Consider the following 25210-nt stretch of genomic DNA (forward strand, 5'->3'; position numbering starts at 1 on the left):
CTCTATATTTTTCTTTGTGATATGGCTCAAATACAGAATTGGGCATAAGAATCTACATTTTGAAATAATGGGCTTTGAAATAACAACGTGGTCTAAATTTTTGCAAATTTACCCTTACTTTTAGAAATAGCAAATCAAAATCTCAGATCTCAAACGCTCCCAGCAGGGAATATTGCACATTCCCATTCCCTCTGAGCAGCCCCCCTGAGCAGCACATCCTTCCCCAGGTGCTGAGGGCAGCTTCAGACCTGCTTTCTGCTGCATGCTCCTGATTGACTGCTCCTATTTCTCCGAGCAATGACCCCTGCTCATCATAATAGCAAATAAAACCTTGCTGAAAATACGCTGCTTGGAATCCTTCTCTTTCCAGAATTACTGGGAGGGAAATAGATGTCTCTCAAGTGCAGAATCATATGCACAATGGTCTCTTAACAGTTGCTCGGAGGTCTTTTCCATTTTCACATAAATCTTTTTATGTTGTACTCCCACTGACTAGTCATTTTATTTTTGGCTTCACTACAGTAAACTTAATTTAACATTACGTCTTTTTGGTAGTTGTTGGTGTGCTTTTATGACTAATGAGTTTTAGACAGGACATTCATAAAAACAGAACAAAAGCATTTATAATGAGCATACAGTAAAGACAGGCCTATTTTTCCTCAGAATCATTGTATGCATGAGCACAAAAGAATGCAAAAGTTGCACATTAGGCTGCAAAATTACAGTGGAAGGTCAGTCTCAAAAACTTCAATTGAGATCTCTAAGCATCAGAAGAATTCTAGGATAGAATAATAACACAGAATGTCTATTCAAGCATGCAGCCATTTAGCTCACACACCTTCTACCTTGATGAGCAATTATCCTACATACTGTGGGAAACCTACATGCTGGTCATGGCATTCTACTGTTCACTTCTACTGTTAGTCAGGTTTGTTGGCTTGGCTGTTTCTTGTGGGCTGTTTTCCTTTCTTTTTTTTTTAATATGAAGTGTAGCTTTTAATGTACTTCAGGTGTACTTCAGCCTTTAGTACTTCAGGTGCTGAACTACAGAACATTTGTTGGTTCCAAGAGAGGAGAATTGACAGAAGTTTCAGAGGCAGCTTCAGCTTGCACTGTTCAATGTTTTAGTGGACATGCATTCAAAAAGGTATTCAAAGACAAGCCTGTCATGATCAACAAAAGGTAGGGATTCCTTCTAGCTCTGAACATACAAGAACAGGATGGAGAAATGCACAGAAATATTTTGATGGAAACAAAACTAGATTACATCTTCCTCTGTCACACTACATAGGAAAATGCATTCATAATCTACTGGTTAGGATAAAGGGTATTCTCAAATTTCCACTTATTGAAAGGATTGCAAGGAGTTAGAATATGACAATGACATGGGAGTTACATATTTTTTAAGCAGACCTGTTTACATACAAAATGTGTAAAAGCGCTGGTTTCTCAATCACAGCAGTAATCACTCCAGCTGGAAAGCTATGGCTCCTACCCTCCATTTAGCCAGTAAATAACTCAAATACCTCTTTAATAGCCAGATCCCAAGCCATTATTTCATCCACAGGTTTAATTTTCAACAGTTCAAATCTGTTTCTCAAAGCTTTATCCTATTTTTTTCACATATACATAGTCACACCCCATCAAACATCATCCATCAAATCCTCCCCAAGTATGTCATGGGTTTGGTGGTGCTGGATGAACCTTTGCTGTGGACTGTGACTTCAGCTAACAGCTCAATGAAAGCTCTGACTGTTTTAACCTATTGAGCTCCACTTGCATTTTGCAGCTTCCTGGTTGCCAACAAAGCAACTGCTCATCAACTGTGTGTGAATAAAATCTGGGATTTCTGCCCAGGACTGCCTCTCACAGCAATCTAGCAACTAGCAAAGTGTGGGTGGAGAAAAGAGAGTCAATTATTGGGCATATTTCTGGTAGTATCTGGAATATCTGAAGACAAACTGAACAGTCATGGATTTAAGTCCTAAGCAAAATGATGTCAGGTCATATTAGTGCTCTGATGGTGCATCACTGGAATAAAATTGAATGGTGACACTGCTTATAAGGCAAGAACACATCATGGTAGAAATCTCAACATACAAACCCATTCTGTAATTTCACAAGGAAATGTTCCTGAAGTAACTACTGAACTTATTGAAAGGAATATTCCTCAGCTGACTACCAAAAAACATGTAAGATAATTCTGCTCTCTCTATTTGAAGATGTTCTGGCATGGTCTCTAAGGAAACTGATACTCAAGTAGAATTATTCCTTACAAGTAAATGTAGTCATATTGCATTTTGACAAATTCCATAACCAATTGTTCTGCTCTGAAAGACAAATGTCAAAATGATGTAGAACTGCATTTCCCTCTAAGTGCTTTTAAACATTGCTTAAGCCAATTGCATCTTGGGAAATGCTTTTATAGATCTGGCAAATACTCTTTTGCAAACTGTAATTCACACTATTTAAATTATCAAGAGTTAAAATAGTGTATAAGAAAGCCTATATCTTTATTACTATCTCAAGTGTTCTGCCTTGTCTGGGAAGCAAGAATACATGTTTGTCACATTTGGAAAAACATGCAGCTATTGGTTATTGTGACAGCTGGGAAATGTAAGTGTTCAACCCATTTAACTAATAAGTTAGTGTATGCAAAATCAACATTTATTTTCTCTTAATATCAAAAGCCTGAATATAAACTGCTTAGCTGCCTGTTTTCCAAAAGCATGTAAATGGAAGGACGGATGCACCAATTCCATTAGCATAAATTAAAATTAAAATATGCGAAGAATGTGAGGGAAAAAATCATTGTGTTCGTTCAACTCCTCCCCAGCAACACTACATAAAATCAAATATGCAATTTCTACATCCAACAGCATATATGCCCCCCAAAATATTAACTATTTTATTGATAATTTAGCTTAGTGAAACTGGATTCTGCTAACTTTTTTCTTCTGTAGAAAGAATTTACTTTGTGCACCTGGTTCCAGATTGACACTATGGAAACCCTAATCCCATGCTCTATAAATCATGTAAAGTACATCTGAGTCACAATTAAAAAGTTGGTTTGGAAAACAGAGAACACAAAGCAAATTATTTCCTGCACATGGCACCTAATGGGTTTCCTGCACCATTTGACTTTATCAGGGTGTGCTAATTACTGAAAAGGAGATAATTACATAAATTCTGTTGTTTAAAGTGCACGGACAGCCCTTGTCACTGCACAACACTTCATGGCTGCGTAGGGAAAGGCTATTTTATAACACAGATCAGTGAAAAAGTGCTTCAAACAGAGAAGGTAGCATCAGAGAGCTTACACAGCAGACCCCCCTTCACTACTCTACAGCTTTCCAAAACCATATCATAGTCTTTAGTTGCTGGTTTATACTACACTAAAACCAGACAGAATGCAAACCAAATATTAATGCATCCTTAGGAAGCAGGAACTCTCAATTAGAGTGTGACCTTGCCTATTACTCTGCTGTTTCATAGCATTTGGGGTGATGATCTATGATCCTACTTGGTCATTTTCAGGTAGGTGAATTTTTTTTTTACTTGTGCAGCTGGCTGTCTGCAATTCAACTTTGCCTTACAAACAATACAGCCACAGTTCACACCTCCATCTCATGATTTCATCAGAAAGGTCCATTCAGAGCAACAAACAAAGTCCTCTAAAGTTCTACCCTCAGAGATTTGCTATCATTCCTTGTCAAAACTAGGTTTCATAGCTTGAATCCTCTGGTAACTGCAGCAACACGATTTCTGCATTAGAGTTCTGCTGCCTGTAGCCAGAAAAAGACACAGAATGAATGAATTTACCCCAACTGTCAAAAGATTGTCTAGACATGACCTTGATACCCCTTCCTGATTCTTAACTTAGCCTATGAACAGTACTCAACACAACTTGTCCATAGAAGGCTAAGAGGAAAATCAAATGTGCCACTTTTTGAATGAATGTAGTAGGTTTTATAAATTATTTTCATACTTCCTCCAGTAATTCAGTCCCCAGTTGAATTCCTATATTCCTATACTTTACCTTATAATCTTGTGGGGCACTTTATACAGTCCCTTTTCCACATTTTACTATGTGAAAACGATGTTTTATTTTTTGCATCTGCTAACACACTTCTTGATCAACTGCATTATTTTCAATACATCTTAAGAAAATGCTAGCTGGAGTAATTCACTGAAAATTTCCAGTACAATTTCATACTTACTGTATAAAGCTCACTTAGAAGTCCATTGTCTGGTATTATTGAAGCTCACAGAGTGGAGGCAAGTTGAGTGAAAGTCTAAGGCACTCCAGGAGCTGGTACAATGGAAGCTATGAACTGCAAAAATTATGTCAGCCCAAGAACTAGAATGGAACCTTCTAGCACATATTTCATTTAATTGCATTTCAAAACAAATAAATGAATTATCTTCCACTTCATGTTTGTTTCTTGGTCCATTAAAGCTCTAGTCACAGCACCCAAATCAAAGAAGGCAGAGGCTAGGACTGGGAAAATGAAGAACTTGCCATGGTAGGAGAACAGGTTTGAGACTGTCTAAGGAACCTGAATGTGCACAAGTCCCTGGGACTTGGTGAGAGGAATCCACAGGCCCTGAAGGAACTGGTGGATGAAGTGAGCCAATGGCAGTGTGGTACTTAACTGCCAGCTGAGATTAAACCATGACTCATCCCTTTGTGTCTCTGCAGAACAGTTTGATTTTGTTCAAACCCACAACAATCACACAGTCAGTTACAGAGACCTCCACAAGATAATTCAGCCTTATTTTCATAAGAACAAAGATTTTAACAGCATGAACTGCCTGGAGATATATACATTTCTCCCTTCATTGTAGAGGAAGAGAGTTGACCATATACCTAATTCTACAGAACTGATGTGATGACACTGAGGTGGGAATGATGAGCTTTATATGTGCAGTATCTGCTCTCCCACAAATGAAGACTATAATGGCTAAATGAAATTAAATCATAGAAAACTTTAATATGCAAAGTATTAAAATCCCTATAAATGTATTTTATCTTTGCTTTCAGGTATTTTCCCTGTAACCAAATGCTAGTGGTAGCATGGGACTACTTATGCTTTAAAGTGCATGCTCATTTTCAGTATACACAGTCAGCACTCCAGTTTCCATTTTCAGCACATTTTAAAAGATGTGTGGTTGAAGAAAACTCACACCATAATGATTTGAAGTCTGGTAACATCAAGAACAAGTGAGACTTCTGCTCAGCTCAGAAAAGGGAGTCAGAATTCTAATATTCTATTCCACCTCAGTGCAACTGTGCTGAAATAGACAAACAGGGAGATATGTTCCTCCATCATTCTGAATAACTTGTGGGAGACCAACTTAGTCTTAGTGCCCTAATCAAAGGTCCAGCACCTAAAACTTCCCATTGCAACAGATAAAAGCTCTTAAAACTTGAAGGCTTTCCTCTTACCTTCCAGAGGTGACTGTAAAATGTCCCAGACTAGTCTGAAGTCATTGACTAAAGCATGCAACCTCATTGCTTTCATCATTTTTGTGCTACATATGCATGTATGTATATTTCAATGTATTAATATATATCCCTCTGGCATCATCTAAAGGCCCTAGCAATCCTTTCTGCTCTGCTGTTTTTGTTGTTTGTATTCTAATAAACAGCATCTTCATAAAAGCAAATATCTTCATAAAAATAGTATATTTATGTTGACTCAAAGGCACTTTCTGTATCAGATGGATTTCAATACGATATTAGTTTAGTATGGACAGTGCTAAAGCAGGGTTTGTGTCTCGACTTGTGAAATTCAGTAGAATATAGATTTTGCTTGGACAGCATTAACATGAGGGTTCTTGTGAACACTGGTGTGTCATTTAGGCTGAAAAGTTAGCAGTTGTTTATTTTTTCGCACAACTGGCACAATCATATTGTCACTGAACCCCTGTGCTTGGGCAGGCTTTGATATTGTAGCTGACTGAGCTGGCAAAGATCCTCCATGGGGCTCTCATCCATCTCCTCCTTCTAGTTTTCATTCCAGAAACTGGGATGGGTAAAGATTTTTTGTTTTATTCTTTTGGACTTAAAACAACCAGTAATTGTATATCTGAGAAACATAATCCGAAGAAACTTTGTACTTGTTGGCAGTTCCACCTCAAGAAACAAAAAGTAATTTCTGGCTTTGCAGTAGATTAAAAATAGATTACCAATCTCAGACATAGCACAGTTTGGGCACAAAATTCCAGCAACAATTTCAAGAGAAATACAATATGTACTTATCCACTGAGGCAGCCTCGATGAGTTCCACTGATTTTTAATTAAGCAAAACAGACAGACAAACACAACAAACATTGTTCTTCCAATCAGTGGCCTCTACTGAAATAGTGTTTCTGTATTACACTGGATGTAAAAGGCCCTTATCAAGAGAAAATTCTTATTTCATTAAAGACCCGCTGTGCTTGTGTTTCCCATTGTACTTTACAGTTCTTGCCATTTAAATCACAGGTACTTTGGAGACACAGAAGGGCTGTTACTGTGTTTTTTTCCCATAATCACTTTTCCTGTTGCTTCTAATGTAACATCCATTGTAAATACACTCAGTGGGTCAATTTCACTCTCACTTATAAAGTCCACTTAACCTTCCCAGGTTCCAGGAAAAGCATTTTGATTTTTAGTAATGATGCAGGAACATTTCCTAAGAAAGCTTCAAGGAGAGGGATTTTTAAAATCTATTTAAGAGGGTTCTACACAAGGCAAACATAATTATCAATTACAGTCTGCCCCATCCCTATATTTTATACTAAGGAAGGTGCAAAGAACCTTGTGCATTAAGGATGAAGAGTTTCAAACTCATATTAGAGTTATCTGTTAGTCCCAGAATCCATTGGGATCTGTGAATACCTACAGAATTTCCTTTTTCATTTGCATGGAAAACACTAAGAAAGCTTGATTTACAGGAGTGTTATGAGTCAATGACCTCATAGGGTTTCCACATCCATCAAGGCACTTTTTTTTCATCTGTACTATTCAGGAACAATAAATATCCCACTGCTGTATGTCACAAATGCACCAAAGGTGATCATCACCATCATGAAAAGCAGTTTTCTATATTCTGAGAACCTGTAAAACACACTTCAAATAGTCACAGAATCTCACCTGCACTACAAAAATGGGGTTTTTTGCCACATACCTTCTTTTTGTTGGTGGAACAAATGTAGAAATTGTCAATAACAGTGGCAATCCCAGGCTGTAGATTCAACTTTGTGTATAATGTCCCAAAATCTGAAGACCTGAAAGAAATCAAACATCTGTAAGTGCTTTCTTCTAAAGACTTCAGCATTGAAACTGTTAAAAAATAAACCCCTCTCTGTGCACCAATTGTCCATTTTCAATGCTTCTCTGCCAGCCTTTTGTTCTTCTCAGTGCTTACTAGATACTAAAAGAAATCTACTACTATTAAGAAAACTAGGTTCTAGGTTTGAAAAAAACTGGGTAGTTCTGTCTGTACTTTGAAGTTCTCTGCAGTGCTAGTTTAATTTTTTCTGTGCAGTGACAGAAGTCTGACGTATATACCTTTCCATCACCACCCACAAGGTGGAAAAAAAGAGCTATGAAGAGCAGAGGCTCATTGGCAAGTACAACAGCACCTCCTCAGCTATGCAGAAAAAGAAGAGTTGACTTCAGAGCTTGCTGTTGCATAAGAGAAGAATTTGGCCCGAGATCTGGAAGACTCACATTAGACCTCTAGCAGAATTAGTACTAAATAAAGGTAACCCATCCACTCCCCCAGCTCTTTTTCAGAGGATCACTAAATTTTGAATTAAGGAAAAAAAAAAAAGTCGGTATGTGGGCATCAGTATGTCACACACACGTCTCCATGAGTATTTCAAATGTGGGCACTCTGCAGAATTTGTTCCATATTTCTGAAAAGCCAGCACTGAAAAATGACATCCACGTTCTGCAGTTGTATTGCCAATGTAAATTATAAAAATAACAGACATACAAAATGTTAGTGGAAAGAAAAGTTAGAGAAATTCAAAGCAAGTCACATCCAAATTTAAATCACTTCAGCTGAAGCCTTGCTTGTTCTGTTTAGGATCAAATTGTACCATACGCCCTCTCCATATTTGCAGTTACTCATTTTGCATTTGCAAAGGGACTCAGACACATCTAAGGCACATGCCCCTCTGTCACCAAGAAGCACTCCCTAGGACAGAGAGTTGGTGTAAGGACTTCCCTCTATATGTATGCCCTTTCTCTCCCTGGAATGACAAACAGGGCTGAAGGTACCCTGCCCAGGAGCTCATCACTCAAACAACTGGGAGCTCAACAACTCAAAAGACTGTCCCTCCCAGTGTGACACTGCACTGCCTGTGCAGGGATTTCTGCCCCACAGCCCCTTTCTACCTTGTTCATTGTTCCCAGCAGGCTCTGCTGCCTCATGCTCCTCACCCAGGGCACTGCTGAAGTTTGTAGGAGCATGACTGAGTACAATGAGAGAACAGTGAAAACCCAAATCGCTCACTGACTGGTACATTGAAAGAAGCCACTGCCTGAGGTCTTCTCCAAGCCATGTGCAGTGGGTTATTCCCTGAAGGACTCATGCCCACAGAGGGCTGCCATGGGCATCTCACCTACGTCCCAGTGCCACCCAGAATACCACTAAAGTTGGAAGGTATGTTGTGTGAAGCCAGAGGCACCTCCTGCTTTCACCAATCCAGCCTTCCACAAGATAGAGGAACGTTCAGCTGCTGCCATGGAGCACCTTTCTATGTCTTTGGCATCAGCAAGCACAGTGGGCTTGTGATATGCCTGGAACTGGTCCTAAGGAATACCAAGAAAGGTTCATGTTTACTTTATTTTTCTACCTTCTCCACCAGTTAAAAAACCCAGTTGGTGATGAGACTATGACACTCAGGTCATCCTCACAGCCTAAAGGTGAGAGTTTAACCATTTTATAGCATTATTTAAATAGATTTGATCTGGGTTCCCCCCCCCCCCCCCAATGTTGCTTTCTTTGCAGGTATACAGCAATGCATTAGAGAATTAACTAAACCATAGCAATTAAATTTTGATAAATAAATATGTAGATATCAAACACATTCAACTGCAGTACAACTCAGCATTCAGCACAGAACTAATTAAAATTCTAAGGAGAATAGAATGGACAGTGCTAAACCTAATTTGCCAGTGGTATTTGACAGAAAGAAATTCAAGCAAAGACTTAAAACACCAACTTCAGACAGATGTACTGAAACCATGCAGAACAAGAATGCATGATGGAAATATAACTTAGTCTGTTCTCTTTGAGGGAAGAATATCAGGTCGGTGGCTAGCCCAGTAATAACAGCCTGGAATAATTCTCTGAACCTTGAAGATGATTCAATTTACTTTGAAGAGGCAGTTCCAGGATTAATACAATGGGACCACTGGAGAGTGACACCATGTGAGGGACACCATGGCAACTGTGTCAGTATGTGAAAAGAGTACAGGCAGGAAGCCCAAAAAAGATAAGTAAGTTCCAAGATAAAAAAGTTCCAGTCCAAAACTTTCCCTTCTCATTCTCATGACTTATAGAAAGTACTGCAAAGAAAGAACAAGGTTTTAACAAGAGAGCGCTATGACAACTATGGTATTTCCAGACAAATGTAATAAAACTATACGGTCAAAAATATCTTTTTTTTTTTTTTTTTTTTTTTTAGGTAAGAATTAGCAATATCAAGGGGAAAAAAAAATCCAGTTCAATTCTGAGAAAATAAGCAATTGTATCTTCAAAAAATGTACACCATGCCTAAGCAGGAAGACCATGACTGAAAGAAGATCTGTGGATCTATGGAGAAATGTATTCTGACTTCCAAATCTTTTTTTACTATAGTCCAGACTTGAGAGAGCCCAGGAATGTCAGCTGTTCTTTGAGCTATTCATACACAAGAGGACATAGCTCAAGGACATCATTCAAAGGAGACACTGTGCAAAATAATTGGTTTTCCAAATGTACTGTAATCCAGAGAAAGCAGGCCACCTTGACTTTTTTACCTATGATATAACTTCCAAGTTTTGACTCTGCATATATAAAGAACTAACATTTTGCAGCATGCAGCTAGAACAGAACATCCTTTAATTGCACCACTGAGTTATAGACAGGGTGGGGAGGATGAATTCTATGATCTCAGTGCATGCCTATTTCAATATATATTTCAAAATGTACTTGCACAAAATTAAGGAGAGGAGTCCTTTACAGTTCTCCAGCCTTAGTGAGATATTTTTTTTCCTGTTAGGAATCAAACTCATGCTGTGTCAAGAGTGTTAAGGAGATAGAAAAAGCCCACATGAGTAATCTGTTTTTATCAGGATAAACATATTCATTTTCCTCCCTAAAAATCATGAAAAGATATTTCAAGTTATGATGGAAAATGATATACATGCACCTGATGAGAAAAGTAAAACTTCCTCCTATACCATGGTTTATTTGAAGTGGCAGCACAACAGCAGAACTCCATAAACCAGAGCAAGTGTACAGACTGCCTTTGTACAGAAGTGTCTGAGCTGCAATTCTAAGTGATCTGGACACAGTTAATTAGGATTTTGGCTTTATGTGAGACATTGCAGCAGAAACAGCAAGCTATACACAGGCTGCTTCCTGCTGCTGTGTATCCACCTGTGCACTACAGGCTACAGATCACAAGGATGTTTCTTCATTGAACAAAACTCAGTGGAGAATTCACAGGAAACACATCTTCCAGTACTCAGGTGATAGAACCATTGGATGGTGAGACAACATGATTACTTCACATACTGATGCAGACATCACACAACCTGAGCCTGACAGCTTGTGGCTGAGTAGGAGATTCTTTGGAAGTAATGTACATATTTCTGCTGAAATATGTGCTAGTCTTCTATATTTCTTTTTTCTTTATGGGAAAAAACCACAGTTCTCCTTGTAAGAACAGCATGTTCAGATAAGAGTCCTCAAAATCATACAATGATATTACAGCACAGACATAATTAGGTCTTTTTAGCTTAATATTGTGAGCTCAAAAAAACAGTTGGGAAAACTTTCAAGTGGTAGAGAAATGTACCCTGATGAAATAAAAGTCTCAAAGTCCCTATGTAAATTTGGGTCTCATCCTCAAAAATGTAACTTTTTTAGATCTGACCTAAAATAAATCTATGTCTAACATAATTTGAAACTGTACCTAAACACTGGATCTGGATATCTTCCAACAGAAATATGGAGAAAGAAGAAATTTAGCATATACCATAAGAGACATGAACCAAATGTTTGCCTTTCTGAACTTCACTATCATTATACAGCTCTCCCCTGGTGACTCACACCTATGATTCAACATTGCTCATTGTTAGTTGTTTTCCCAGGTTATATTTACAAGTAGATATTTTAAAATATATAAGAAAAATTTAAATCAATATAGTAAGATGTTAATGAAGATTCTTAGAGATGCAAATTGCATTCCCAAATCAAATGTAATACTCAAAGAGCACATCAACTGCCAAAAAAAAAGAATAAAAGCTTCCTTCCTTTTTTTTTTTTTCTTTTTTTTTTTTCATGAAGAGACACTAGAAAGAGAATGGTTGGAGCACTTAACACACATGCTCATCAGATTTCCTCCACTTTTTCTTTTTGAAGACTTACACAAGCAAGATTCATTCTAGTCAAATGAGTCATATTGTATAAGATCCATTAACTTAGAATCCTGGAAGACAACAATGAAGAGATTTGAAATGACTCATGGGTTACTAAACTGGTGAAACAACAAAAAAATTCTTTGAAAGAAAAGGATACAGCAGATCTGCTGGCTTAGATAATTAGTTTGAAAAATGTTGAAAAAATATCTGATTGAGATGCACATTAGAGAATCCAGGCAGAGTGGATCTGTACATAAAATTCACTCGATTGCTTCCCACTTAATTTTCTCCAGACTCTTGCAAATGTATCTTCCCACCTTCCCCTCCTTTCAGTCAGCAAAACAGTCCAAGATTTGCAGCATGAACTTTAAAATGCAGGGGAAATGACATTAGGTTCTTGGTCTGTGGCAGACTTACATCTAACAGTAGGATTTCCTTTGTGCTCTGGTCCCTCACCTGAATAATAGACACAGCACAGTCGACTATACCTCAAATGTCTGTAAGGAAAATAGATAACTACAGCAGAGTAATGAAGAACTGGCTGATGGAGTATCTAAAACAGATACATCAGAGCTCCCAACAACAAATACCAGAACAAACCTACTGGAGGGAAGAAACCAGAGGAGCATCACTAAAGAAATGGAAAACTAACTCACATCTTCTTCACTTAAACAGCACAGAGGTCTTCAAGTGCTTTTACACATCCAACATGGAAATTGCAGAGGCTTTGGTTAGCCTCATAAAATCCTTTCAAACAGAACCAAAAACCTCCAAAACCCCAAAGCCTTTCTTCAGAGTACAAACACATTCTAACATTGGATTCCAACACCCAACTCATATATTGAGGAATTCATGCAGATGAAAGCTTCTTCAAAGGCTGTAGAAGAGTAGGACTCCTAGCAATCCAATTAACACCCAGCAATCCAATTAACAGATTACTAATCAGCTATCAGCTTTGCTGGAGTACTTTTTGGAAATACGTCTCTCTCTACTTTCCAGGAAATTAAGCCTTTTGGAAATTACATGTTTTTCCTCCCAAAACCAAAAATACAGAAATGCTTCTTCCTTAATCCAGTTTTACACTAAAGAGTCAATGGTGTAGGCAAGAGGTAACATATAAATATTTTAGCTACTCCAATTTAGGCAATAGACAGTTTACCTTCTTTTCCCAAAAACACTACAGATGAACATGTCCCATTTTTACTTATCAGTTATTGATATAATATACTGATCACATTCTGATCAAAGATATTTTTAAGAGCTCTTGGTAATCACAAATGCCTTTTTAGTTGAACTGACCTATTATGTAATGCTCTGCTGTACACAGGACATGGTGCCACTTTGCATTTATACAGTTATAGAGACTTCTTCCAATAATTACAGGTATTAATGTCCATATATATTTGACTGCAAATTGCTGACCTAAAAAATTCCACAGGGAAAAAAACAATAACCCAAAAGACTGCATTTGCATCAAGTGAAGACTCAAGGAGGATCATAAACATCACATATTCTAGAACTGGACTTTAATTCAAAGCTTTAAACATACCAAATCAATTGGCCACAGTGGAGGGAAAAACAGTGCTCTGTAGCCAACAGTAAAAGCCAGGATTACCATGGCAGGTGACTTTAGGGAGTCAAATCTCTCCTCAGGAGCTCTAACTGCTAATACCACAGTGATGAATAAGACATGACCCTATTTTGCAGTGTGCCCAGCCTCTGACACCACACGGTACCAACCTTGACTGGGTACCCCCTGACTGGCACACCAGCCTCCAATCTCCTACCCCGTTGCAATCACCTTTGAAGAAAGTGTTTTGAAGTCCATGCTTTCCAGAAACTATCCTGTCTCAGAGCTGTCTGGACCCAATGCTTTGCACAAGGACAGCAACCATTCACATTTTCTCCTGAGAGAACATGGACAGTAATAGAGCTCTTTGGGGGTTTTACTCGATGGAGATACCTGCCTTATACAATGTGTACTCACATATTACTTTTTCCCTTACTAGTATCTTCTGTCATGCATTTATCAGGTGCTGGTTTTGGTTAATTCTTCATCTCACAATGCACACACACACACATGCTCAAACTCCTATAGTGAGCAGCATTGTGTCTTTAGTACCTACTACACACCTTTCTGTGCTGTATTTAAGCATTCCTACTCTGCACATCTCACCATATACCATCACAGTTATCTTTTGCAGACCTTCATTAGTCCTTCAATATACCACAAACATCCTGCTCATTAGCCTATAATCACTTTGCTTATCAGCTACATTTTCAAGCCCCTCATTACTTTGCTGCACAGCTCCAACAATTAGCTTTTATATTCTACAGGCTGGCAAAACATCACATTAGCTTCTATTAGCTGCAGCCATCTCCTTCCCTCTCAGAACGTGTTAGTTTAGGTCAGACACCTATTCTGAAACTACTGCCTGGGTGCATTAATTCCATCACCAGCACGCAGCACTTGCTGACAGTACGTGTTGGAAGGTACAGCCTGTAGCCACGCTCACAGTACACAGATACTCGTGATGAATCCACTCAGCCATGAAACAAGCAGTGTCACAGTGACAAAGCAGACAAGACACCGCCAGCAAGACAGGGTTATGTCTTACTTTTGCAAAAAGCAAAAGCTCTGGGTTATTTGTTCCTTAGCTTTGCAGCCATGGAAGAGCTGGGGCATGCGCTGGATCACGCTGCCCTCAAGGGACACAGGGGTACATTAAGGGCAAATTTAAAATTCCCCCAGTCATTTGTTCCTGTTAAAAGCAAACCTATTGAAATAATTCACAGTCAAATTAGTGGTTTTGAAGTCTTGCTTTTAGATAATTTCAGTAATGCTGTTTACAGTCCCTTCCCACAATCAGTTCCAGTGACTTACATGAGGGAGTAGAAAACAAGAATGAAATTGTGGGAAAAAAGGAAAGATCAATTTCTTACCACACTTTCTTCACTAGATTCAATGTATTGTGAAACTAACAGTTAGTATGCAAGCATTTATGCCCAGAAACAGCCCTGTGTAGATGCAGTTTCAGCGGCTGCAAGTCCAGCACTCAGCAAGGAATGGAGTCTATCATGGAGCATTTAGGAGGTTTGCTATTGAGAGACTTAACTATTTACTTAACTATGCAATTACTACCTACAAAACAAATTAATACTTCCTACATAAGGCTAACTTCCTTTCATCTATTTAGACAACCATCTTTGGAAAAAAAGGTTGGGTTTAGTTTTGGTAGGGTATTATTTGTTTAGATTATTTTTGTTTAGAAAAATAAGTCTTTGTTGCTAAAATGCAGTTTTCTAAAATTATGCTTACTAACTATATTGCCAGAAGTGGAAACATACATAAATCACTTCCAGTATGATTTCTCTTTTATGACTGTAGTGAGGGGAAATGAGTAATTACAAAGGAATTATTTCTTATCTCACATACTTGTGTTCTTTGGGGAAAGGAGATGGTTCAAGAATATTTTCTTGAGGTTTGCAAGGAACATTAAAATTTTCTACCATGGAAAAATGCTAGGCATTTCCCATAGCCCAGGCTTTTTTATTTAAACCACTAAACACAGCTGAAATATTTCTGAAACAACTTTATTTTTCAGTCAGGCAGCTTATTGGAAGGCAAGAAACATGTTGGGATATATGAGAGAATTTGGCCTTGTGCTTTTTTGACCAGAACAGCAAATTTTCTTGTAATCACTGGATAGAACTGGTTGGAATAGGAACATTTACAAAATTTAAAAGGAACTGATAATAATGTAATAAATTGCATATGCACATTCACATGCAATTGCCTATTCCTCTAGCAATGGGCTCTGCCAACTATAAGAGTCTTCTACTCACTCCTCAGTAAGCAGAACTCTTCTTTAACTCCACTTGTAGCAGTTTTAGCTTTTGCTGCTAAAGTTCAGACCTCCATTTTATGATTGCTGTGGGGGAGGTGAGAGAGAAAATGAACTATATGGCCAGGTGCAGCACTTTATAAAAAGGTAAATTAAGTCAATGTTTTGTCAGTAATTTGACTGTAGTATTCTGCACCTGAAGCCAAATGATTGGCAAAACTTAAGGGAATAACTGGACATTTTTTAAAATAATAAAAATTCTAAACAATAAGTAAATACAGAGAAACAGACTCTGGAAATGTTTTAGAGACTGACTGTTGCCTGTTGTGAGTTTTCTGGCATGCTTCTCTGAAACTGCGAGTGCACACCCGGGATGGAGGCTGGGCAGTGCTCAGATGCAGCTCAAGTTCATCCAAGGTGTCAGTTCCCATGTCCCCATTGTCAAATGAGTGATTATTTCAAGTTATTACAATTGCACCAGAACAAAACCTTTACAAGGAATTTTATAGCATTGTTTTGAATTCCTCTCCTTCAAAAACAATCAAAACAATCATCTGCCTCACCCATGTCTGCCTGTAAACAAGATTGCCAGGATGTGTCTGAATCCTGTAAACACTCAGATGGTTAAACAAAACCAGATTTTCCTAACAGCATTTAAAAATCACTGTGTGTCTGTGCTGCCTGGGCTGCAGAACACAGTGGGAAGCCTGCAGGTAGGAATGGAAGGAGGCACATCTCAGGGTGCTGCAGCAACCAGGGACACCAGGGGATTCAGAGATTCACAACCAACCACTTCAGCAAGATTTGTTTTTGTTATTTGCTAATGACCCCAACCATAAACTCCTAACAGCCTTCTACAGTTGCTGAAGGGGTTTTATTTACTTATTTATTTATTTTGTTTAGAGCTTTCAGCAGCCCAATTTCCCTCACAGTCACTCTCCTGTAACTGCAGTGACACCTGTGGGGGGCTGAGCCCATCAGCTGTAGCTTGGCCTGCTGTTGAACTTGGCAAGCCAGCAGCACATAAAGCCCCAGCAGATGTTTCTGCTTTAATAGCAGCTCTTTCAAACCCTTGGCCAGACATAAATCCAAAATAGATCCAGAAAAGAGACAAACAGTGCCACCATCATGGCTCTTAAAATTAGGAGGCAGACCTAGCCTTTTCTGCAGGACTCTGAGAGACCATTAGCAGCAGAAGGTGTCGGGAAGTGCTCCCATAAATTATGCTGACAGGTTAAGAGGGCCAGCCACAGCAAATGCAGCACATTGTGCACTGTGTCACAGCTTGCTAGGAAACAGAATCCTAAGACAAATACATGCATTTACACAGGAGTTTCCAAACTAAGATCACACTTCACAGCAACAAGTACAGGAAGCAGCCAATTTAATGGCCATTAACACCTCCACGTGGGGCTATGGTGCTTCCACGCCATGTTAATGACCATTCCAAAAATAAATCAGTAATGCAATGATCCTTGGTAGAAGGGATCTTCTGAATACATGCCTAGCTGGATCTATTTTCTTAAAAGAAAGCTGCACTAAGAGTGTATCCACAGCTGCCACTGTGCTTTATGGGAGAGGAGGTTGACATACACGAGGGTGACATGCTGATACATCTGTTCACTTGATGGTGACTAACTGCCCCTAACAGAAGCCTGGTCCAATATAAATTATTGGGATGTAATTTCAAATGCAGCTTTAAACCCGCAGAATAAGAATAATTCTCAGCATTCAAAACAACTCAAAGTACTGAAGAAGCTGAAAACTTCAATCACATTATTGTCTGACATTAATGGAGAGTAGGAAGAGAAAAAAGTGTCTAAAAGGAGTTCTTTCTTAGGAATGAAGGTTATTACCTGTTCTCCTGCTTTCCCTACCATCTACTCAGATGTTCAGATGGAGCTGCCAGTTATGGATGCAGCTCTGGGGCTGTTGGGGTGTCTGGGCTCTCACTGAGGCTGGGTCAGCTGGAGATGGGCTCCTTCCTTGCACGAGCCTTGTGGTTGTTGAAGGTCCCCAAGAACACAGCTGCAGATGGAGGCCAGGAAATTTGACAGTGTCCAAGAAGATTGGAAAAAGATCCATGGGATGATGGCAGTAAGTTTATAGATATACAAAACTGTGAGGAGTGGCTGATAAATCAGTAATATATCTTGTGGGATACAGTCAAACAGGAATCTCATAAAGCTCAGCAAAGTGAGGTAGAAAGTTCTACATTGAGAAGAAATAACCCCACGCACCAGTACATCCTCGAGGCCAACAGGCTGGAAGGCAGCTTGGCAGAAAAAGCCCTGGAGGTCATGGTGGGCATGAAATCAAACCTAAGCCAACAAAGTGCCATTGCAGCAAAGGCAACTGACAGTGTCTCAAGTTGAATCAGGAAAAACATTTCCAGCAGGTCCAGGAAGGTGAATCCTTCCCACTCAGCACTGCTGAGATACAGCTGCAGTGATGTGGCCCCTCAGAATGAGAGGCACATATTGTAGTATACCCAGCAAAGAGCCACAAAGATGATTAGAGAGTGAAGCATCCATCACAAAGGGCAAGGCTGAGAGAGCTGGGGCTGGTCAGCCTGGAGAAGGCTTAGGGAGACTTTAACAATACATATAAATAATTGATTTGTGTAAAGATGGAGCCAGATGCTTCTTGGCAGCAGTGACAAGCCAAGAGGCAACAGACATAAAATGAAATACATTAAACTCCATTTAAACATAAGAAAAAATTTTTGCCTGGTGGATGAACAGTGGAACTTGTGGTATCTCCATCCTTGGAGACAGGCAAAATACAACTGGGCAAGATCTAGATTACCGTGCTATGATCAAGGGGGCTGGATTCAGTGATGTCAAAAAGCTCCCTTCCAACATCATTTAATTTGTGATTCTGCAGTTAAAAAAGTTAAATTACATAACTTGATTTTGTTGAAGATACTGTGCATCAAAAGTAATTTTCTGTAGACAACCAACACGGTCAAAGTATCACCAAATCATAAAGAGAATGAATGTAATGCATATTTTCTAGGGTATCCCCAACTTCACAAACCAAAACCAAAAACTTTGTTATTTTGCTTTAAGTTCAGCAGAACTGAACTGTGCTTGGAGTGTGCTTGTTCCAAAGAAGTTCCTAACTGGCAGCACTGTTGGTTAAGCCAACAAAAGAAACCTTCACATTTACTGATAAGAAAAGTGCTTACAACACAGAGCCTGCACAATCTTTGGATGTGAAGTCTGAAATTATAGTTGCATCCAAATTCTACATTTGAAGTCTGAAAAGTGGCACAAAAGCATTTTATCTAAATGTCATTTTGCAGTCATATATCTCAGTCTTGATCAACTGCCCAAAGTAGCCAAGCTTAAATGAAAAGAAGGAAAAAAAAGGATTGGTCCAAGGAAAGCTTATTTTTCCTTTTCTGTTGTTGTTGGTTCCACGCTAAATCCCCACTTTGGGGAATTTAACCTATGGAAGTTTTGGCTTTTGGTACATGCAGTCAAGCCTCCAGTTCATGGGAAAAGTTCAGCATAACACAATCACTCTACAAATAAATGCACAGATCCCAAAATTCTAGCCACTAGTTCTACCAGACGTGTTATTAAATACCTTTTACACGTGACTTGGAAACCAGCTTTATCTTACACCAGTAAATTAAAACCCAACATGCCAGCATTTGGGAAGAGACTAAGGCACATTTGTTGTTCTTATTTCCAAATCATATCCACTCCAGGGCAGTTTTTTCAAAAAAATCCAGGTTCCAGTTATCACTGGGGAAAACAACAGCAAGGTGGTCAGAAGGAGTCACTCAATGCCTACTGTCCAACATTTGTGGAAAATCCCATGGAAAACCACACAGTGCCATCTCCTCTCCTCATAAAATCACAGAATCATTTAGGTTGGAAAAGACCTCTAAGGATTATCAACCAATGAACCATTAACCCAGCACTGCCAAATTCACCACACGAGATACATTTACATATATAAATATGTATAAATTTAAATGTAATATAAATATGTGTAAATTTATATGTAAATGTATCTTGTGTGCAGACTGGATCAGACTGGATCTCCAGGTATGAATTGTTTTCTTTTTACTGAGACAAACTCTCACTATAATCATGAGATAATGACTAAATGAAAAACCTTCACTATAGATCTTAAAGACACATATATCATTCCTTGTTTGTTGAATGCACCTGAAGTGCTTTATGACACAGGCATTTTATATTTTCTCTGATTTTTAATATCCTTGTTTATAACAATGAGATATTCAAGTCACAATTGTGTTGTTTCTATATATTTACTTAGTAGGTAATTCCTTCTTGCAGAGCCATCTGTCTAACTTTAGATTGTGTCCTACTATTAAAGTGGGACACTGGCTGTATTTAACATTACCATTTATTAACCCATCTCTACATCTAACCCTGTAGAAAAAGTGCTACAGAAAATTTAGGGAAATTAAAGATAGTGACACCAAGCTTAAAAATGCCAAAATCTTTCAGCATATTGAAAAACAAAAATGACTTAACTTCTGAGCATGTATTTTTCAAACGCATTGTCAGTGAATGCAATAACTGAAATATTTTTTAATGACTTTAAATTGCCATCCTTGAATTATTAACACTAAAACATGATAATTCCTAATTTAAGCTTACTTTAGTTACTTAAATGTGTTCAGTACACATTTAAGTTTAGTTACTTAAATTAAAAAGTTCAGACCACTTTAACATAATAGATTTTTTCTATTTCTAATTTTCAGAAGTAATAAACTGCGGAAGAGGTTCTCCTACAGGAGACAACCATATTTCCAGGTCATATGTAATGATTGTTCATCATTAGCTACTATTCCAAGGATACCAAAATGGACATCATGCACATATATTTTCCAAGACACACTTTTGTCATGTTCTGATCTCTTTTCCTTATTAAGAATTTGCTAGTAAAACTGATTGATAGGTAGTCTTATTGTACAAGGAGGATACCTCGTTCAACTCTTTGACCTTGTCTTCACACCAACAGTCAAGTGTCTTTGAAATGTGTTTACTTCAGAATTTACAAGAGCTTTAAAGACAGGATGTCAGCACATCTCAAGTTTGGAAAGATCTAATAATAGTGAATGATTTTGGACAGTAGGGTCATCTGTAATGTACTTTTAAAAAGAGAGACAAATTTCATTCTTCAACTTCATAGTTAGAGACAAGTAAAACCATTCTTAAACTGTGCTGTGATTTTTTTATTGATTTGGTTGTTTTGGGTGGTTTTTTTTGAACTGAGGAACATTATTTTTTGAGACCAAGACAGGCCACCTTAAGGTGAAGACAGATGCAAAACACTTTCTAAAACAGTTACAGAATCTAAAAAGTTGGTTTTTTTTAACCTCTTACTGAGCAAGTTCTGGACAAGTTTGCGAAGCAGCCTCAAAGCTGGTTTGCTCTTTCATCATGATGTACAATGTTTAGAACTGATTTTTTTTTCCCTCTGTCACCAGCATGGAACCAGCATTCCTGCACTTCAGAGTCACAAAATGAGACAGCTAGACTTAAGGAGTATGATGGAGGATGGAAATATTTTCCAGTGGTAATACTTTTCTTTCTTCATTAACATTATTACATTAAAAAAATTACATATGGCAGTAATTTTCTTTTGTGATTCTTAAATATTTGCATTGTTGCATAAGTGTCTCAGAAGAAAAATTGTTCTTTTGCTTCAATTTAGAGCAGAGTGCTAATGATGCCAAGGTTGTGGCTTTGACCCTGTATGGGCCATTCACTTAAGAGTTGAACTTGATGATCCTTTTGGCTCCCTTCCAAGTCAGAATATTCTGGGTGTGAATATAGTTGCACTCTCTTTATTTACCTGCTTGGAAATCCACCTCTTCTACTGCATGAGATTAGTAAGAATAATATGAAATATGACAATCAGATGACCCATAAAATACCATAGAAATTTTCCTCCATATAAGCCCTGTGTCTTCAGGAACTGACTAATCTAGCATAACAAGGAACAGTCATATCATATCCCTGTTTGTATTGGCCATGTATGGGCTATCAACACTAGGTGTGGATTGTATTCTGATCAGTGCTTAAAGCTAAAAATTATTTTTTTTATTATAGTTTTTGGATCTGTCTCAGATTCCCCTAATATTTTGCATATTTTACATAAATAAATATGCATTCAGTACAACTGAGCTTCAGATGCTGCATATTCCCTCAAATATTACAAAAGGTCAGAGAAACTTCTGGATTTGCCTCAATAAAGCATAAAATTGAACAAACTTGATACTTGTAGCTTCTAAGACACAAAAGGATGTAAATGTGAAGGATATTACCATGCAATCAAAAGAAGTTGTAAATAATTATAAAAAGAAATAAAATAAGAAGTAGCTTTGAGTCACTTATTCTGTTAAGAATGCAAATTATAAGTAAGGGGTATTAGCTGATGATTGATAAGAAACTTCAAGTGATCCCAAACCTTTAAGTTATTCACACTGATATTCAAAATGTAATTACTTTCAAACCACACAGTGGAGTTGGATTAATGGAACAAATACTTTAGGAGTAATCCATGAGTCATGCCTGCTTATTATTATGAGGTTTGGATTACTTATCATTTCAGCTCTGTGGCTTTACTAAATAACAACAATAAGTAACACCACATTCAGACTCTCACATCTTTACACACATACTGTCAAGTATAAAAGGAAAGAAAAGAAGAACATTTAAGATACATATTCAATGAAATGTCTTTAAGAAAATACAGCTTGGGTTATGCACATAGTAGGTAGATTTTCCAGGCTTTAGTTTTATGCTTTACAGCTGTCTCTTCAAATCTTTAGGTACAGATTTTGAAGAAAAAAATACCTTATCTTTTTAGTAAATGTGTAAAAAAGCAGAGAAGGATGTGGGAGGGAATTAGTTCCGCTGTTCCTCAATCCCTCAAGTTACACAAAGGCAGAGTACAATGAAATAAGAAGAGAGAGGCATTTTCATGCCTTGTAGTGAATAAGCTGCAAGGCATACAATTCTAGAAATGCATGGGACTTCATCATCAGAAGAGCTAAGGTCCTGAGGAGGGAAACATGATCTGTTATCCTCTGCTGCCCACCCTACCCCTACTTGTTACTTCCCTTGAGCTCCTCCCCCACCACTACAAAGTCTAGGAGCAGAAAAGCAAAATTTGCCTTTGGAGATGGCTGACCTTTAGTAACTGCATTTCCAATTATTATCACAGCACTAATTGCACATACAATCTTTCTTTTCTCCCTATCTTTGCTTTGCTTCCCCCATGATAATAGCATTGTTTTTTGCTACTTTTTCTTCTCATTTCATTCTTAGTTTTTGGTAGTGATTACACAAGACAGTGTGGAGAGCAAGGAGAGAGAAATGCATTAGTCCTTACTTTGAAAACTGGACATGCTAGGCACAGATTTAATCTAAATTGCCAGTACAGCATCACTAACAGTACTGATAGCAATGTCAGGCATCCTTGGACACATTCAAGACGGCCTATTTGCATTTCCTTTGGAATTTTCTATTATCTTCTCCTTTAGCATAACAACACTTGGTGTCAATTTGCTGCCCTGTCTCAGAAAATAGAAGACAAATTCTTTAAATATCAGGTATGCTGTCTGCAGCCAACTGTTTGCAAAAATGTTACATATGGGGATCACTGTCAGAATATTTCAAATATCACTGTACACTGCAAATTGAAAACAAGACAACTGCAATGCAGTTCCACAGCTCAGCTGTGAAGCACTGGCCCATGGGCTTGCAGACCTCACTTGGCACTCTTACCACCCTAGTTTCCATTGTCATTGAGAAAAGGTGAAACTGAACATGGTGAGATAATTTTCATTTCCTGAAAAGGATAAATATTCTTCAAAGATGTATACAGGAAGGGAAGAGATGTTAGGAGCCAGAAAACAGTCCATCCTTTAAAACCGCCTTTAAAAAGGAAGTTACCTAAGAAAATCACTTGGAATCAAACTTTGTGATTTCTATGTATATGGACACTAAATTCATCTCAATACACCAATATATCATGGATCACTGGATTGTGTTAGTCAGACAAATTACTCTACTGTTTGCTCTGTATCAATGATAGTTGCTTCAGAGTATTTGTAAAGTAATTATTGACCTGTATCTTATTTGGTATAAAATGAAATGTTTCCTTATGGCCTGTCAGAGCTCAGGTAAGTTTTCCCTGATACCTGGAGACTTGGAGAATCAGAGTTCTGCCCTTAATGTATGTGATTATAAATTCTGACTGCCATCCTCAAGAGTTCTGTTAAAATAGTTAAAATCTGTTGATTTGGAAAATCCTTTTGCCATTTGCAGAAGTCTATTTGTAGAAGATGAACAAAAGACTTGTCTAGACAGGACTGAAATAAATTAATTCTCAAATATGAGCTAATATTCACAGAAAAACAATATTCTGTTGCTTGACTCAAGCAGAACAAGAATTTAAATTAGGCCTGAGGCTTCCTTAATGTCCTGTGTCCCAGCTTAAGACCTGGCTCCCCAGCCTGCTGCCATGTGCTTCCTGTTTGAAATCAAACTCAACTGCAATCTCAAATACACTCAAATACAGAGAAGACTTCTGAGGGAAAATTAACTGCCACAACCATCTCTTGGGTTGCACCTTCACTGATTCCATGATGGTATTGGCTTGTCAGCTCATCCTCACTGTGGGAGTAATCTTACCACACTGTCCATCAAATTTCATCCACAGAACAAAACAGTGCCAGCTCCTAACCTCAGAATAAATACCTGCAGACAGAAGCAGAGAGCCAGTCTGCTCCTAGGAAACAACTGGTTTAGAAAATGAGAGGTATGGAAAACGGAATTCAGTCTACAGGCCATGAATTACATGGTAACAATTCCTATCAGGACAGCGTTTATATGCCACATTGAGACTACCAAATACACCCAGGAGCTTGGCAGAACTTGCAGAAGACAAGATCAAATGAGAGCTGACCTTCTCAGTCATGGAGGTTTTCACAGGAGCCAGAGCCCCCAGACACCTTGTGGTCAAGAGAAAACCACTTGTTCATCCAGAGACAAGTAAATATTCCAGCATTATTCTTCCATTTCTCTGTCACTATCCCTGCTGATGCAGAACAACAACACTTTCTAATTTAACAATTCATTCTTTAAAGAGTCCTTCATAATGCAAATGTTAATTTCCTACTGCCATTCACTAGAGACAAGCATCTATAAGTACAGGTTTTCATCCTGAAATCTGTTTGTCCAAGTGGTTAAAAATCATTTCAATTGAGAACATGTTCCCATCCAAAGCAAAAGTCATTTCCATAATCAAAATCACTGTTTCTCCTCCCCAACTTGATTCCATCTCAACAGAAGCGTGCAGGGGAGCAGTTCAAGAGGTTTTTTAGTTCACTTCATATTGTATCATTGAAGGAGTCACTCAATTATTCTTTGTGTGCTGCATATGCCTTCAGTAATGCTCTCTTGCCTAAGCACTCCCCAGACACACTGCTCCTCTCTGGAACTAATAGTGACTGAACAGAAGTATAAGAGGTAATTTGACTGAACAGAACTGTAAAACAAAAGTGATTTCTGCTGCATGGAGATGCAGAACCATCATTGTACCTGTCCCAACAAACCTACTCACAGAAGAAGTGCTTCTTTAGCTGGTCTGCACTTCTGCCTTTTTGGCAGTGTTTTGCCACTAGAAAACATCCCACTTTCAATATTAACCTTGGAATTACTTGGTTAATATGTTTTGG

At 38.2% G+C, this 25210-nt stretch overlaps 1 protein-coding gene across 5 annotated transcripts in view; it reads right to left on the bottom strand.

The window, feature by feature from the left end:
* The window catches only part of SORCS2 (sortilin related VPS10 domain containing receptor 2), a 530132-nt gene that overhangs the window by 227182 nt on the left and 277740 nt on the right, over positions 1-25210 (bottom strand). For all 5 annotated transcript variants that reach the window (XM_079307025.1, XM_079307023.1, XM_079307024.1 and 2 more), the window contains exon 3: positions 7176-7275. In XM_079307025.1, coding sequence (XP_079163151.1) covers positions 7176-7275 — 100 coding nt within the window. The remainder of the gene's footprint in view (positions 1-7175; positions 7276-25210) is intronic.

This window comes from Erithacus rubecula (assembly GCF_903797595.1).
Source record: "Erithacus rubecula genome assembly, chromosome: 5".
Lineage (NCBI taxonomy): Eukaryota > Metazoa > Chordata > Aves > Passeriformes > Muscicapidae > Erithacus > Erithacus rubecula.